General features: G+C 56.0%; 1 protein-coding gene across 1 annotated transcript in view; it reads right to left on the bottom strand.

Moving 5' to 3' along the window:
* The window catches only part of GALNT2 (polypeptide N-acetylgalactosaminyltransferase 2), a 153,369-nt gene extending 137,254 nt beyond the window's left edge, over positions 1-16,115 (bottom strand). Inside the window, exon 1 of the mRNA XM_037069509.1 lies at positions 15,908-16,115. Within this exon, the coding sequence (XP_036925404.1) occupies positions 15,908-16,033 (126 nt within the window). The 5' untranslated portion in view covers positions 16,034-16,115. The remainder of the gene's footprint in view (positions 1-15,907) is intronic.
* Between the last annotated feature and the right edge of the window lie 384 nt (positions 16,116-16,499).

Below are 16,499 nucleotides of genomic sequence, written 5' to 3' on the forward strand. Positions count from 1 at the left end.
TAAGAACACTCCACAAAAATGTAAAGAGAAAGCTCCAGTCTCCAAAGGGGAAATCAAGCCGCAGGAAATTCTCCCACAAGGCTGCCTCCGTCCTGCACTCCCCCCTTCCCTTGCCTGAGGCACCTCCCACCCCATCCCCGCCTACCCCATCCACTGATGGGCTGGAGGCACTGGGCGGGCAGGGCTCTGCTGGTTCCCGAAGGCTGGACTGACCCCTTCCCAGCCCAGCAGAGGGACGCACGAATCTCTAACCACCACCATCCACTCTCATAAGCTCTTGCTCAAGTAACTCCAGATGCCATCCCACTGGGGTCTCACATTGTTCTGCACCTCCAAACTCTCCAAGTAATTGAGGACCTCATTTCCTCAGTCCTCCTCTTGTACCCTACGAATACCAAGTCCTGGAATAAAATGCATCATTGCTTCTCTGCCTGCACCAAGGGGCGGACCGCTCCTCGGCTCAGTGGACTGCTGGAGGCACCTGCAGCCCTCTCCTCACTTGGTGGGTGGGCTGCAGCCCCTTCGCAGGGTGCCGGCGCTTGTTCCCTTTAGCGGGGGGTGTCCAACGACCTCAAGGCAAGGGCTCACAACATCTCACAGACACACCCACCTGCAACCAACCTGCCACACCTCCGACCCCCTACGCCAGAAATCAGGACATGTCAACACGGCTTTATCTTATAAGTGGTCATCGAAGACACAGAGCATTAAAACGACTGGTCAGCCCTGGCTGGTGTAGCTCAGTGGACTGAGCGCGGGCCTGCGAACCAGAGTATCTCAGTTCGATTCCCGGTCAGGGCACATGCCTGGGTTGCAGGCCAGTTCCTGGCAGGGGACACATGAGAGGCAACCATACATTGATGTTTCTCTCCCTCTCTCTTTCCCTTCCCTTCTAAAGATAAATAAATAAAATCTTAAAAAAAAAAACAAAAACGACTGGTCAAAACGAGAGCTCCCCCCACTCCAGAGTGTAATGAGTGGAAGAGCATCTGATGCCTAGTCTCCATCCTCGCAGTAAGTCCCTTGCACAGGCAGGCTGCCCGGAGGCCATCTCACCTGGGTGACCGTCTAAGATTACCATCCACATGCAGGACCGTCCTGGGATGCTGAATTGGTGGAAGGACAGGTGATAATGCAAACCTCTTTTCTAAATGCCGCCAGAAGGGACTAGGGTGCTTAAAAACAATTTATAAATCTACTGCCCGTCACCTCCACCCTGTACCACTGCAGTCTCCCTCCACCCTCAGACTAGGCAAAGCAGCCCCTCTACCGATTAAGGCGCGGTGATTTAATAGCGCAGCCTGCACAGACAGCTGGGACCCGCTCGGCTGCAGCGGCGATGCAGCATTTCTGGGAAGAAATGGGGGGCTTCCCAGGGCCATCGCGATTCCACAAGGCCCAAGAGAGAGAGGAACACTGACCCCAAGGGAAGGGAAGGCCTCCCCCACCAGGGCTTCTGCACCTGATTTCCAGCCCCAGTGCGATGAGTCACACCGTCACATCACCAGGGACCTGGTGTCTGCCTCCAGTGAGCCCCCTTCGTCCGAAGCACCTGTGAGAGCACATGACGCAGGAAAACAAAAGCAGGCCCTTGTGACCCTGTCAGCATCACCTCCATCACCACACTGCCACCCGAGGAAACGGAAGCAAACGAGCAGGGCGTGAGCCTGGGTCTGATGTTGCAGCCAGGCTTCTGGAGTTATCATGACCAAATGTCCCAGCTTTGAACGGCTTAGTCTTCCTGAAACCACCACACGATTTATCCATTAATCTGCAGCCCAGTGCTGAGCTGTCTTAACAAGAGGTAACAAAGAGGCCCCCAGGCTGATGGATGGAGCTGGGACTCAGCCCCCGCAAAGGCTCTGCTGCGTGGCCACAGTTACGAGTTTGCGCTCCGCTTGCCACTCACCTCCGCTCTCCAAAGCCAGCCAGACACAGAGCTAAGGAGACTGGAAGAGTGTTCACTAATTAAAACCCCGTGGAAAAGTCATCAAACAACATCCTGTGTTCGGATAACAGCACTCAACATGCTGAAAAAGCCGACTGCCAATCGAAGTTAAAAATTAATTATATAGTCACATAGTTAAAAACCACATCCCTGTTTTCAAAGACAAGTTACAAGAGGTAAGGGCATAATATTGGGAAATAACCCCTTAGTACCACCCACTGGGGAGGGGTTCTGGCCCCCAGCTCCCTGCCTCCCCTTCCAGCTGGACCAGGCATCCTCTGGGCACCCGCACTGCGGCCCCTGGACCCTGACAGGCTCACTGCCCTTGCTGGGACCCAGTTTCCTCTCCAAAGAAGGAGTCAGGGCTGCAGGAGCCCCCGTCCTCACACTCCTTCCCAGACGAAGTCCCAGGCCAGGGATGTGCATGCAGAGCTGCCTCTGGGAAGCAGACTCATCTGTCTGAACACGGCAGAGCAACGGGTTCCTGTAGGCACGGGAGCCTCCAGGCTCGTGCATGTCAGCCACAGAGGACAGCCCCCACCCAGCTCAGGGCACGGCAGCCCCTGGTCAAACACCACGACAGTGCACTGCAAACCAGCTGTCAGCACAACCCTCTCACCAATCCCCATTCTGATTCACTCCACAGAACATCCTGACACTGAGTAATGAGGAAACTGAGGCACAGAGGGGTAAAACCACTTGCCTAAGTTTATAGAGCAGACTGGAGAAGCCACTGTTCAATGCAGGCCCAAGGTATGCTATGCACCCCCTTGGCCCCAACACCCCAGAGCCAGGGGCCCCGCCAAGAGCTGACCAGCACCAGCGGCCTCGGCTTTGCCTGGCAGACCCACGAGGCCAGAACTAGGCAAGATGGTTTCCAAATGCCCCAGTGCAGGTCCACTGCGTTGCCCCAGCACCCCCGCCCGACGGCAGCACTCAGGTGGCTCAGTGGGCAGAGCGACCGCTGCGTGGCAATCCCTCAGAGCACCCGCGGGCCTGTGTCCGGGAGACCGGCTCTCCAGGCAGCTCAGACCCCGAGCACAGACCAGCCCCCCCCCAAGCTTCCTCCTTCCCCGCCACCACCCCCACAAACCCCTGCAGGACTGAGGGGAGCTTCACTTTCAAATAACTGTTGGGGTGCTGGCACGGACGCCCAGTGCTCTCTGCTGCCGGAGTGGAGCACCGGACTTGATAGAGTCTCAGAAACCCCCTCTGGGCCGGTTCAGGCACTGAAGTGCCATGTGCTCTGTGCTGAGCAGGGAGAAAAACCCTTTAAACTAAAAACCACGAATTAAGTACAAACACTCCTACAGAAACGACATCTGCCAAGTCAGGTTAATCCCCAGGGATGAGCGAACTTTACCTCCCTTCCTTTCTTTGTGAAAACAAGAGAGGCCCAACCTCCATCTTCCGGGGTACATGCTTGGTGACCCACGTTATTTCTCTGCTGCCCAGGGGGCGGCCCGTACGTAACCCACCCACAGGCAGCCGGAGGATGAGCCCCGGCAGCCTCAGCCCAGGGACCTGCCACGTGAGGCCCCACTGCCTCGTGCCCGGTGACGAGGCCTGAACAGCCATGCTGCGCCCGTCTGTGCTGCCGAACCTCGGGCCCGGAGCTCGGACCACCCAGGAACCCAGGGCAGGCTCCATCCTGCTCCCCATCAGCAGTTCACAGTAATAACTAAGGAGATCACTGGCCCCGGTAATAGGCACCTTCGAGGCCGCCGCCACCACTCAGCATCGACAGCAGAGAAACCTGCCATTTGTAACTTGCTGATGACCCAGGGATTGCAGCTCAAAGGCCAGGACCTGCTGCAAAGCCAGGTTTTAGGCCGTGGGGAAACGTTACAATTCCAGCCCCAACTGTGCTCCTGTGTGACCTGTGAGCATGTGAATAGCACTGGGGGCCCCTGAAAGCCATGGAACGGCAGCCAGTTCCTGCTGATCTCCCAGGGGCAGAAATAAAGACCAATCAGCAACGGTTCCACGGGGTTTCAGTCATCCAGCGAGCAACAAGATTGACAGAAATGTGAAGGAATTACGTATCTCGCAGAAAATATGCAGCACCATATTATGTGTCAAAGGTCTCCCACTGAGGAACACAGTACAAAATGCGAGGCTTTAGCAATGACACCCTGTTGGAGAAGCAAAAAGGGATAACAGGTATTTGTTGAAGGTCTCCCACCTGGCTTTCCAAATCAGCCACAGCTCCTAATGGATTGTTTCTAAGAGCAAGCGCACTGCCCCGGAGGAGTGGAAGCCGAGCCGGCAGAACAGCTGAGCAGAAGACAGGCCTTCCGCCCTCCGGGTGCCAGGCAAATGAGAACGGGCGCCCGGCATCAAATGTCTACGCCAGCTCTGGTGGGCAGCAGGGTCTCTGGGCCACTGAGTGGTCAGGTGAGCGTCCGCGATCGCACAGACTGCCTACACGGATGCTCCACCGGCAAAATGTTCACCGGAATTAGCCATTTCCAAGGAACTGAAATAACTCTCATGGAAGCAATGGTACCAAACGTGAGAATATTTTCCTGGTGACACAGGAGACAACTCAGGACCTTAGGGGACCCCGAAGCGTCCTTGGAAAAGCATCATCACTGGGGATTCCTGAATGATGCACGACGCAGAGGCCAGGGTGCAGATTCACTGATGGCAGCACTGTGATTTGTAGGAATTACACATCGGACACCGTCCACGGCTCCCGGCCCCCAGCTCCCCAACCCTTGGGATTTCCTGAGCGGGAAGAGCAATGGGGCTGCTTCTGTCGCATTTGGCCTCTTGTCCTCAGTTCCTGAAACCACCTCAGGCCGAGAAGGTGCAATGGGTGTCCTGGTATTTGTGGCCGGCCCCTTTCCGACACAGCTGGGTTTATGCTGATGAAGCGGCTTGTGGAAAGCGCCTAAGGATGGGGGGTCAGTTGCCAGGGGAACCACCCAAGAACAGAGGACTGGAACTTTCAGTCCCACCCCCCAATGCGGGGTGAGGGGGTGCTGGAGGTGCAACCCATAGCCAATGGCTGCTGACGTACTCACCTGTGCCTCTGGAATGAAGCCTCTACAAAACCCCAAAGGGGCAGGTTCCGAGCACGTCTACAGGCCATCACGCCAGGCTCAACAAGAACAGAAGCTGCTTTATTTGGAACCCTGCCCACTGGGTCTCTTTCTGCGTCCCGTGAGCCACGCCAGCAAAGTCATGGAGCCAAAGGAGGGGTCCTGCAACCTCTCATTCACAGCCAGAAGGTGAGAAGCGCAGGGAACAACGTGGGCTTGCAGTGGGCATCTGAAACCGAGGCAGCCTTGTAGGACTCAGCCCTTCGCCCGTGTGCGGGACCTGAGGCCATCCATCTCTGGGGAGATGGTGTCAGGACAGGGTGGAATTGTAGGACACCCTGCTTGGTGGGGCAGGGGGAACCCCCGTCCACAGTGGAAACTGGCAGCGGGGACTTCTTACTGATCCTATCATAAAGCCATAGAGTTGCTTTTCAAAAAAAAATGCTAGTTTTCGGCTGGTTTGCTAATTTAAGCTGCATAATCTAGAAACTTCCTTTTAATTCTTTAAATAACTTTTCAAAAGTACACACACAAACAATAGTACGATGAACCCACGTACCCACTAGTCAACTCCAGTAACACATGCGGCCAACCCTACTCTGCACAGTCATCCCCAGACACACTGTCACTGCATCCAAACTACTTTATTTTGGATTCGCAAAGGATAGGATTTCCAGGCATCATAACCCCGATGCCATTATTGCCACTAATCAAGTTAACGGTAGCGCCTTAAATTTTATCTACTGTCCAGTTCCTACTCCACTTAACCTTGGTGATTTTTTTAGACTCTCTCTAGCTGGTTTGCTCAGTGACTGTGAGGTCCCCGAAGGAAGACAGGGCGTCTTGTTCACCACTGCAGATCCCAGCACTCAACGGCGTAACTTACTGATAGAAAATGCTCAGATACATTGCTGATGGGTTCGTGCTCCTTAGCTGCTCATATCTCAAAGATAAAAAGCAGGAGGACACCTGTTCCTGTGGACGGTGGGGTTGGGAGTGAGCAGATTCGGACAAGCATGTCTCGGTGAGGGCCACCATGCTCCTTCATCAGGGACAGGAGGCCTGGGGCTGAGTTCTCAGATCGGTGAGTAATCTGACACAAGAGGAAAAGAAACACTGTAACTCAGTTCTAACTCGCACTTCCTCCCCAACAGTTTAACATGAAATCGGGCTGCATCCCACGATGGATGACATGGCACGACGCTGGGGGCCAGGCACGGACGTGACACATGGGCAGCAAAGTCTGCAGGACGCCTGTCAGTGGCCTGGAAGAAAACCCCAGAAACAATAAAGCACTTGTGATTCCTACCGACCAAGCTGAGTGGGATGGGAATGGATGGTGAACCAGAGAGTTAGGCAAAATTCCCAGAAAAGTCAGAGTTGGCTAACTCTACAGAATTGCCAAGCTATGTTAAGTGCCAATAACCAAGCGAGGTCTCTTAGCCCTTTTATGATTTTTTTGAAGGAAATGCTGCATCACCAAAGATCTTGGTGGCATAGAGGAGAAGAGGTACAAACATCTGAGTCAAAAAGTAGACTCTGGAACAGTTTTAGGAACACCTAACCCAGTGTATTTCAGGTATATTTCCCTTTTTATCTTTGCACAAGAGCGATACGTTGAGAAATCAGCATCTAATTAAGTCTGAAAGAGGTCTTTAATTCGTAGCAAATAAAAACATTAACTGATTAAAAAAACCACTGTGACGCAGTTCAATGAACAGTGCTTCTTCTTTCCTAGTGATACACGAAATAATGGTTTTAAGAATAATGGCATCTTAGATTTGATGAAAAAGGTCTATTCCAGACTCAGGAAAAATCAGTGACCATCCAGGGAGACAGGAAGGAAAACCGGTGGGCGAGCCTCCTCGTGGCTCAGGGGAACGGGAAAGGGCGAGAGTGGGAAGTGGAAAGAGGAAAAGGAGCTTCTGAAGGCCGCCGAGCAAAAGCTTGTCACCTGGGTCCATGGGAAAGCCCTGGAGGCAGGAAGGACCGAGATATCAGACGGCTTGAAGGCATCCCCCACTGGGCCAACCAGCGCATCATCCAGCTCAGCCACACAGACCCCCCAACGCCAGAGTCACCCCTCTCCAAAACCGGATAACAGAGTGCCTACTGTACGGGCACCTGCACCACGCAGGCCTTTAATCAGCACCAGCTCCTCGAGGGTGATTAAGCACAGGGTGATTCCGCTAAGGCAGACCCTTCATTTGAAGGGTGTCATCTCTCCTGGGCAGCACCCTCCAGGGGCGGGGTGGGGTGGGGGGTGGGGGGTGGGAGGGGGAGTAAGAGCTCGACCCCTGGACTGGCCTCTGAAGCTCACACGAAAAGCGCCAGCAGCTGCTCTTGAGTCTGACGGTCTTTAAAAATCACCCTTTCTTTGCCTCCACGTAATGTTCCAGCTGTTTGGTCCAGAAGCATGCAGGCGGCACGGCTCATAACCCCATAAAGCTTCTAATGACCCTCATAAATGCCAACAGCTTCTGCTAAAAGCAGCTGGATGCTGTCCCTGAGGACCCAAGAGGACCTGCAACTTCCCACCACTGCACCTCCCTAAACTGGCTGTGGGCAGTGCAGTTGCACACCCATTTTACCTTCCACTATGAGTTTAGGTCACAACCTCCGTACCACCCACACTGCCAAGCACGACCTGCCCAAAGCTGAGGCACCAGGCCGGCGTCTGACCTCTGGCTTCCCCCAGAAATCAATACCCGCGCCACCCACGGCAACTCGCAGGGATGACATCACGGGGGAAGTCCTGTGCCAAGTGGGGACCAATGAGGAGTTCTCATTAGGTGTGGAGAGCCCTGCACACATGCGATGAGACTGAACAGCCTATCAACAGACAAGTGTGCTTCCCCAGCCCAACTTAGCACGTCACAGAGATCGGCTCAGATGGCACTTCACAAGATTGTTCTGCAAGGACCTAAATCAATGAGCAAATTAACCTTCAGGCACCTAAATCAGCCCCCCCAGCTGCGGCGGCTGAAGGGGGTTTGGGAGGACAGGTATGGTGGGGACAAGGAGACAAGACCCAAGATCTCCACATGATGGGGAAGACAGACCAAGGGCAACAACCCTCAGGGGGAAAGACTAGCTCGTGTGTTCACAGGAAAACCTGCGGAGGGTAGAGGTCGCCAAAAGGGCAGGGCGCCCCCAATGCCAGGGGCTGCTCAGGAGCCAAGCCGGCTCACCTGCTGGAGTCTGGCTGAGACCTGCTCAGACGTCCCCTCCCCAGGAAGCCTACAGGACCGGCAGTTTCATCCTGCAACCCGGCCCTCCACCCAGTCCCCAGCTTCTTCACTGCTCTGTCTTTCTCCAGGACACTTAGCACCGTTTTCCACACTTTATAATTTACTCATCGATCATGTTTTTGTCTCATTCCCTGCCTCCTGCCTGGAAGGAAAATTCCACAAATGCAAGCATATTTCTCTACTATTGTCACTGTGGTATCCCAAACACTGTCCCCAACGGGGCCTGGCACACAGAAGGGGCTCCAGAAATCCCCCTTGAAAGACAGTGTGAAAGGGACAGGTCCGGTTCCTTTCTGCTCCTGGCAGGGGGCAGCCGAGGACCCAGGGGGAGCGAGAAGGATCAAAGCATAGCCAACCTTTCACAGAGCAACAGGGAAAAAAGAAAACAGCAACGCGGGCCGACACCCCCATCGGAGCATCGGGGGTGCCACCCGCTCCCAGTGCCTTCCTGGAAGGTGCTTGTGTGGCGCACAGGACAGGCGCACTGCTGGGCAGGCCGGGCATCGAAAGCAAGGCACGTCCACACTGCGGGCTGGCAGAAACTCGCAAGCCACAGGCCCCGGGCAGCCTTCTCCCACCGGAACACCCTGGTCTGCCCTCCAGTCCTGGCTCTGGGGCCTTGGGAAGCTTACTGCACCTCCCTGGGCTCCGGTCCTCATCAGCGGAAGGGGAGTGTGTTAACCTCTGTAAAGCGGAAGGGTGAGCCCGGCTCACAGTGGATGCCCGTCGTATGCCAACTCAGTTAAAACTCTTCCCCGGACCCCAGAGTAGCCGGCCCACTCCCAAAAGATCCAACCATAAGGGCAGCAGGGAGAGAAAAAGAAATCTGAGTTAGCACACGGACCTGCCACACCAGCAGTTCTTAACCAGGGGCGAGTCTGCCTCCCAGGGGACACTCGGCATCCGTGTGGGCACCACAGGTTGTCACAGAGGAGGTGGGGGTACTCCGGCATCCAGTGGGTGAAGTCAGGGAAGCTGCTAACCCCTACAACACATAGTGGGCAGCCCCCCACTATGATTACCCAGCTCAAAATGTCACCAGGGTAGGGGCTGAGAACCATGACTAAAGCCACCACAGCCTCCCGGGAGCCTTGGCCCTGCCCAAATGTGTGCCCTGACTTGGGCTCTGCAAGTTCAGCAAGTCTATCCGCAGCCCATCTGGCCTCCACATCGCAAGGGGCCGATCCCCCAGCGAGAAGCCACTAGCACCGCAGGACACGTGTCCGGCAGGAGGGCACTGAGAGAGACCCACAGGAGGGCAGAGGCAAAGGGACAGCTGCCGGGGCAAATGGCCCAGCAAGGCAGGCTGGTCCCTGAGTGACCGGATTGCCTGACATTTGGGCAGCCACCCCTGCAGTGGCCCCATGACATGGAGCCCAGGGCACATGACCCCCAAAGCCAAGGAAAGCGTTCTCAGTGCAGGCCCAGGAGCACAACTATGTGACCGCTGGGGTTTCTTCCAAACCCGGCCCTCATGAATCACTGCATCCACATTCCAGATGCTGAGAAACCCGTTTAAGACAACACACTTCCAGGGCCCACTACGCTGGGGTGACTAAATTCAAAAGTGCCAAGTGTCTTGCCTGTCCTGGGGAGGCAGTGTGAGAGCAGGGGCAGAGAGCCACCTGCCTGGGGCAAGGGGCCGCAGGACAGGAGGGGATTTGTCAGCACCTGGAGCAGGTTTTCATTTCCCAGAAATGGGCACCTGGTCAGAAAGGAGAAACATGACCCTGGTTCTCTTGACTGGCCAAGTAAACTGGACAGGAATGTTCTGGTACCTCCACCCCTGGGTTAGTTGTTAAGGTCAAATGCATGACCAAATCCTCATACCAGCGAAGAGAGCAAGGTCAAGTTTTACTCTGATGGCATGCGAGTCGGCTGGAGAGCAAGGACCAACATAGTCAATGTAATTCTCGCTGGAGGAGGGATCCTCACGGAAGTGCCCGAGTTCCTCCCTAAGAACCTGGCCAATCGGACACTCTGGAGGCCAGAATCCAAGACCACAAGAGTGGACCGAGGATCCCCAGGGCAACACCGAATCAAAGACTTCCTCGAGGGGAAGGGTGACCTTTCAGGTCATGGAAATGAGGCCCGGATGACACCTCCTTCCATCCCCTGGCAGTCGCCGGACTGATGATACTCAGTGGGTGTGGGTACAAGGCAGGATCTGAGAGGCCCGGGCAGTGACAGGTTTCACAAAGAAGGAATCCCACGGGAAGACCAGGACAGCTGGGGGAGCAGGGCCCCAGGGTGTGTGGGGAAAGTGGCATTTATTTAACAGCCAGTGGGTGACTGTATGAGTGTGTCTCCACTGGACACCCACCAGCGTGTATGTCTCAACACCAGCCCTGCAAACACACCTGCCAGCGCGGAGTTCACAGGAGAAAACTGGGGGGCGCACTCAGCCAGGTTCTGCTGGTTTCTCATCCCATGAGTTCCGCCGGGCCAGCAAGGAGACGTCACAGATCTCCCCTAGGAACACCTTGCCATCTTCCCGGGACCTCAGGGCCAGCTCCTGCGTGTGCCCATGTCTCTGCCCCAGCAACCCTCCAGCTGCCTGGATCTGCAGTACAGCCTGCTTTGAAACCGATGTCTTCTCAGACTGACTTCCTTCTCTCAAAAGATCTCAGCAACACAAATGGCAGCAACGAGAAATTACATATATAACCTCCCAGCCTCAATCATTTTCCTGATCACTTCACCACCCACAAATCCAAATGGGACACCCACCACTCTCCGGGAGCAGAGAGGTGTATAGGCGGCCTGAAGCCTCCACACAACCTGAACTTCCTGGGCCTCTCCCACCCACCCGAGATCTGCCAGAGGCCAAGCAAGCCGACCCTGACCCCGCTCTGTCTCCGTCGTGCTGCTTACAGATGCTTTTTTCTCATTTCTGCTAGAGGGTTAAGAGGAGAGCTCATTATTTTTGCACCGTTTATCAGTCACAATATGTTTCCATTATGTTTGAGCACCCGGAGGAAGCCACGGTGTAACTCCAGAATGTAGAAACTTTGTTTCCTTCAGAGAAAAGTTTATGTTACAAATGCCAGTTCGTCAGAGTCTCTGGCTACCCAACCCGTCTTCCCCTGCTACTGCCCCCCTTACCTCAACCATCCCACTCGCATCTCAAATGGAATTTCTTCAAACTCCAAACTGATTATTGGTGGCGTGTGGTACGGGTCATCCCCTTCACAACCACCCACAGGCATGCTCCCAGATCTGCTGACGCCCATCACAGCACGTGTCCAACCTCAAACCATGCATACTTGAGTGATGACAGCCATCTGCGCTGTTGCCAGGAGAAGTGAGGCTGCAGGGACAGGAGAGCCCCGTGCCTGAGTGGGGAGTGGGCGGAGCCTCATCACCATGGGAGAACTCCTCTAGGGACACCTCCACAGTGACACCCAGAGGGTGCACACCCCCACAGAAAGGTGGGTCCTCAGCCCACGGACGGGAACCCCACTCGGACACCACAGCGGGCACAAGACCTGGCATGGCGTCTGGACCGCTTCCCCAAAAGGCAGTTCTAGCATCATTCAAGGTTGGCAGGACAAGCCCAAAGGAACCAAGCAAATCTGGGAGAAATGGACGAGGGACTGAAAAAAGAGAAGCAGCAACAATTTTCTAGAAAGCAGGGAGACGATTCCTGGTTCACTGTATTTCCACGCAAATAGTTAGGCTTTTCCTTTTTCTTCTCCCCCCACCCCACGCCATTTATTCAGCATCTATTATTTGCCAGGATCTACTAAGGGCATTTAGTTCTCTGGGACAAAGTAAAAACAATTATCCCCACTGTAAAGAAGAGGAAACTGAGGATCAGAGGGGATGAGCAAATCAGTAAAGGTCGCCAAGCAGAAAGGAGCAGAAAATTGCTCTCACTCAGTGCCCATAGATAGAGCTGTGCCCTTCCCCTCCATCTGAACGTCCACTGGCTCCAAAAACATTACTGGTTCCCTGTGATCAACTCAATGAAATGCCAAAAAGCCAGCTGGGCATTTGAAGCACTCCACAATTTAGTCCCAAACTCCTTCCCCGGTTTCATAACCTAAAGTTCCCTTCCCCGGTTTCATACCCTAAAGTACCCTAAAAGTACCACGCAGGCCCCAGCCAAGTGAGGCCCCTCATCAGTCCAAGAAGAGGCCCCCGATCCTCAATGCCTCCTGCAAGTTCACGCCCCAAGTGCTCCACCCCGGGACCCCCAGAGGAAGGGCTGCAGCAGCTTGTGCCCACTAAGCAAGACCGCTGGAAAGGGAGCAGGTTGCCTGGATTTGTGGCGTGCATTCTGCCGCCACTTGCCCTCACCTCCCAGAGAGTGGGGGTATGGAGGAGGGGTCTGAGGCCTGGCACACTCTCTTTCAGGAGAAGACATTCTTCACAGGCTGGGGACCCCTCCCCTTGTCATGCTGAGCAGCCACACTTTACCCAGGGGCAGGTTCATTTCACTGGAAATGTCTCTCTTCCGAGGCTCCATCCACTGCCAGCATCCCAAGGCCCAGCGGAGGAGACTTCACATGATTAAAATTTTAAGGCATCCAGATGCTCAAAGGAAAGGCACCCTTGAAGTGCAAATCATCAATTTACAGGAAAAAAGCAAAATATGGCAAGTGGAGGGATCTGCACATGTGTGGACGCAATGGAATTTTAAACAGCGTGCTGCGGACACCAGCATAGCACCTGCCCGGAAGCTCAGCCTCGAGTCCCAGGTGGGGCAGCAAATCCTGGGGTGGTTGTCAGCACCAGCTCCTGTTTGGTTTATTGAACTGGCAGTCTGAGGTGAGTTGGCTTTCCGGTTTGTGTCACACAGAGGTGAGTTGTTTAGCATGCAGGATACAGTGATAAACCGGACTAGGGTGCTGAAGTGGCAGAAACACTAGACAGACAACCCCCCAAAGCCCTAGTACTGAAGCCTGGCGCCCTGGGAAAACCGCCAGGGCACAGAGAAACCAGCTAAATGGGGAATTAGAGCCTCGCCTCGAATAGTAGGAAACAAGAGAAGAAATGCAAGTCCGCTTACACCTAAAACACTGTAGCTAGTATTTAAATTCTGCCTGTACTTGCATACCACATTATCTTTTTCTGCCCATACTTTACGAGCTAAAAATACTACATATTTCCTTTCATCGTGAGGATGAACTAAATTTGAAGAGACTTTCTAGTCTCAAAATCCGTGGAAACAACTCAGAAGGAAGGAAGGCTGCAGTTTTATACACTAGATGGTTAAACTCAGGACGGCGGGGCTGTTCATCCCTCCAGAGGGTCTTGGGACTTCCGCCTTCACAGCAGGGCCCCCCACACTAAGTTCACGGGTCTTCTTCCTGCAGTTTCAAAAGCTACTGCATCCATATGCTTCTTCCTCAACCCACAAATCACCAAGTCATTCTAGGGCCTGAATTAAATTTTATGGTTGGTTGACATAAAGAATAGATTCCCAAATCACCAATGCATGTGTAATCGTTCATTTCCCACACTTTTTTCTGCATGGTCTCTGTACCTTCCTATCGCTAGTCCACAAAGAGTTCCCTGGGTTTTTCTTCTCTCTTTTTTTTTTAAACTAAGGATGACATTTCAGAGGTCAATATGGGAGACCCCCCTCCGACAATGTGCACGAGCTGAAGCCCACCCACCAGGCCAATCCAGCCTCTGCGGATGCTGAGGCCGCACTGTTGCCGTTTCTCATCACACGTGCTCACGGAAGGGGCAAAATGAGGGGAGACAAGTACCAAGACTGGCTTATTTGTCCGGCTGGCTTTTGCAGGAAAGGCAGAAAGCTTTGCCAGGGCTCACCAGCAAACCGGGCCATGTGGCCCTGCCAAGGCACAGTTCGCTGGGAAGCAGCTCTGAAATAATTCCAGTCTAACACGACCGTGGTTTTCACTGTGGCAGCAGCCGCGTGCTCCTGCGGGTGCACCAGCTCCTTACCGTGTGAGAATACAGGGAGACCTCACGTACATACACAGCAGTTTTCTGCATTAAAAAAGAGGGTGGGGGTGGGGGGAGAGCCCTGACCAGCCTGATCAGTTGATTGGGTAAAAAGGCCACCAGTTTGATTCCCAGGCAGGGCACATGCCCAGGTTGTGGGCTTGGTCCAGGTCTGGCAATGTTTCTCTCTCACATTGATGTTTCTCTCCCTCTCTTTCTCCCTGCCTTCCCTTCCCTATAAAAGAGAGGGAATGGGGAAAAATAGGGCTAAAACAACACTGTCAGCTCAGAACCAAGCCAGGCCAATTCAGCACATGGAAAAACTATTTTCTTTTCTGCCTCACTAGATAAAGCAAACCCGTGAAATTTACCAAGAATCAAATACAGCACCTACCTCCACCTTCGGCTAAGAATCAATGAAGGAAAGAATGAATGAAGGGAGGGAGGAAGAAAACCTCCGAAGCAGCCAAACTTAACGCTGACATTTGCGGGTTGGACTTGAAGGCTATCCTGTCCCGCAGTTCGGCTTGTTTCAGGATACCATTCCCTAGTTCCAGCCCAACCAGGGTCCACCTCCATTAACTCAGAATTTCCTGGCTTGGCGAAGACACTAAACGTCACAGTAATGGGGGTTACAGGACTCTGGAAAAGATAACGCTGCTTCCAAAACCTGTTAACCACCCAACACCACAAACAGCGCCGGGCCGCAAGCGCACAGCCCGGAGCCCTCCGGGCCCCAGCGGGCGCAGCGCCACAGACCTGGGCCGCCGTCCTGGCTTCTCTGAGCGCTCAGTCACCACCCCCCCACCACCACCGAAACGCCGGGCCATCCCGATGGCCCCTACACGGTCCCCATGGCCTAATCACTCGGCCCTTGGGGCCTGTCGAAAACACACTCGTAGAAGAGGGACTATCCCCCCCGCAAAGGGGGAGCGCGGCTGGTACACGCGGCGCGGGAGGGCCGGGGCGGAGCGGGGCAGAGTGTAACCCGGGGCCCGGGAGAGGAAGGTCGGGACATGGCGGTGGCTGGCCTCACTCGGGGCGCAGAGGCAAGGTGGCCTCCGCTTACTCCCGCCCAGAGGAGTCCGTTTTATCCGACACCGGGCTGGCTGCGTCCCCCGCCCCCAGAAAAATGGGCAGAGAAAGGAACAGAGTCCAGAACTGCGCCCCCTCCTCACGCGGGTGACACGGGGGAAAGGAGGGAGGATTTGCAGCGGCTCGCATCAAAGGGCTGAAAAGAAACTTGGACTGCTCTCTCCTGCTGTACGCGACACGCTGGAACGGCGGCCGCCTCTCCCTCCCTTCCTCCCCACCCCCTTTTGTGTTTCCTAACACCCGCGCAACACCCGCACCCCTAAACTTCCCACCGCCGGGGATGGGGCTCCGGCGGCCGGACAAGACTCGGCTCATTGCGTGAAGCAGAGGGGACGTCTACGGAGCGGGAAGGGGGCGACAAGAAAGGCACCCGCGGTCCCCAGCCCAGCTGGGCTGAGCCAGGTGGCCCTCTTCCGAGCCCGGCGAGCGCGGAGGAACCGGTGCGCCCGCCGCCCCGGGAACTCCGCGGGAGGCCCGGGGAGTGGGGCCCGAGCGGAGGTCCGAACAGAGGAGCGCAGGAGGGGCGGGAGCTCCCCTCGACGCCCGGCGGCCACGGCCGAGCAGGGGCGTCAGGAGGGCCGGGCGCGGGGGTGGCAGGGAGTCCAGGGTCGGGGGGCCGGGCCGCGGGCGGGCGCCCACTCACTCACCTTCCTGCCCGCACCGCCGCTCGCGCCCGCGGCCAGCGCGGAGCCGCCCCCGGAGTACATGTAGTAGGCGATGCCCAGCACCCACAGGAAGGCGAAGCAGAGCAGCATCCGCGAGCGCCGCCGCATTCTCCCCACTCGGCCGCCGGCCGCGGCGCCGCTGCTAGCGAGTGCTGCCTGGGGCCGGCGGGCAGGCGGGCGGGCCGGCGGGGCGCGCCAGGGCGGAGCGGAGGAAGGGGAAGGGCGCGGCGCGGCTCCTCCTCCGGCGCGCGCTCCCGCTCGGCGAGGCAGCGGGGGCGGCGCGCGCCGGGCGCGGAGCTCCGCCCCGGGCCGGGAGAGCCGCGCAGTCCCCGAGCAGGAAGCCGCGGCTCCGGAGGCGGCCGGGGGGTCAGGGAGCAAAGGGCGACCAATCAGCGGGCGGCGGCGGCGGCGGGGCACGGGCGGAGGAGAAGGGATTAGCGCGTCTCCAAGGCTGCAGCACGCCAGCCGCCCCGCCTCCTCTGCGTCCTCCCGCGCACCCCTCCGCCCCCTGTGAGTGACAGGTGGCTGCCTGGACCCCGGAGGAGCGCGCGCACCCGTGCTCGTAGGCACGTGC

Source organism: Sturnira hondurensis, unplaced genomic scaffold (genome assembly GCF_014824575.4).
Source record: "Sturnira hondurensis isolate 20B ecotype Veracruz unplaced genomic scaffold, ASM1482457v3 Scaffold0018525, whole genome shotgun sequence".
NCBI classification, from domain to species: domain Eukaryota; kingdom Metazoa; phylum Chordata; class Mammalia; order Chiroptera; family Phyllostomidae; genus Sturnira; species Sturnira hondurensis.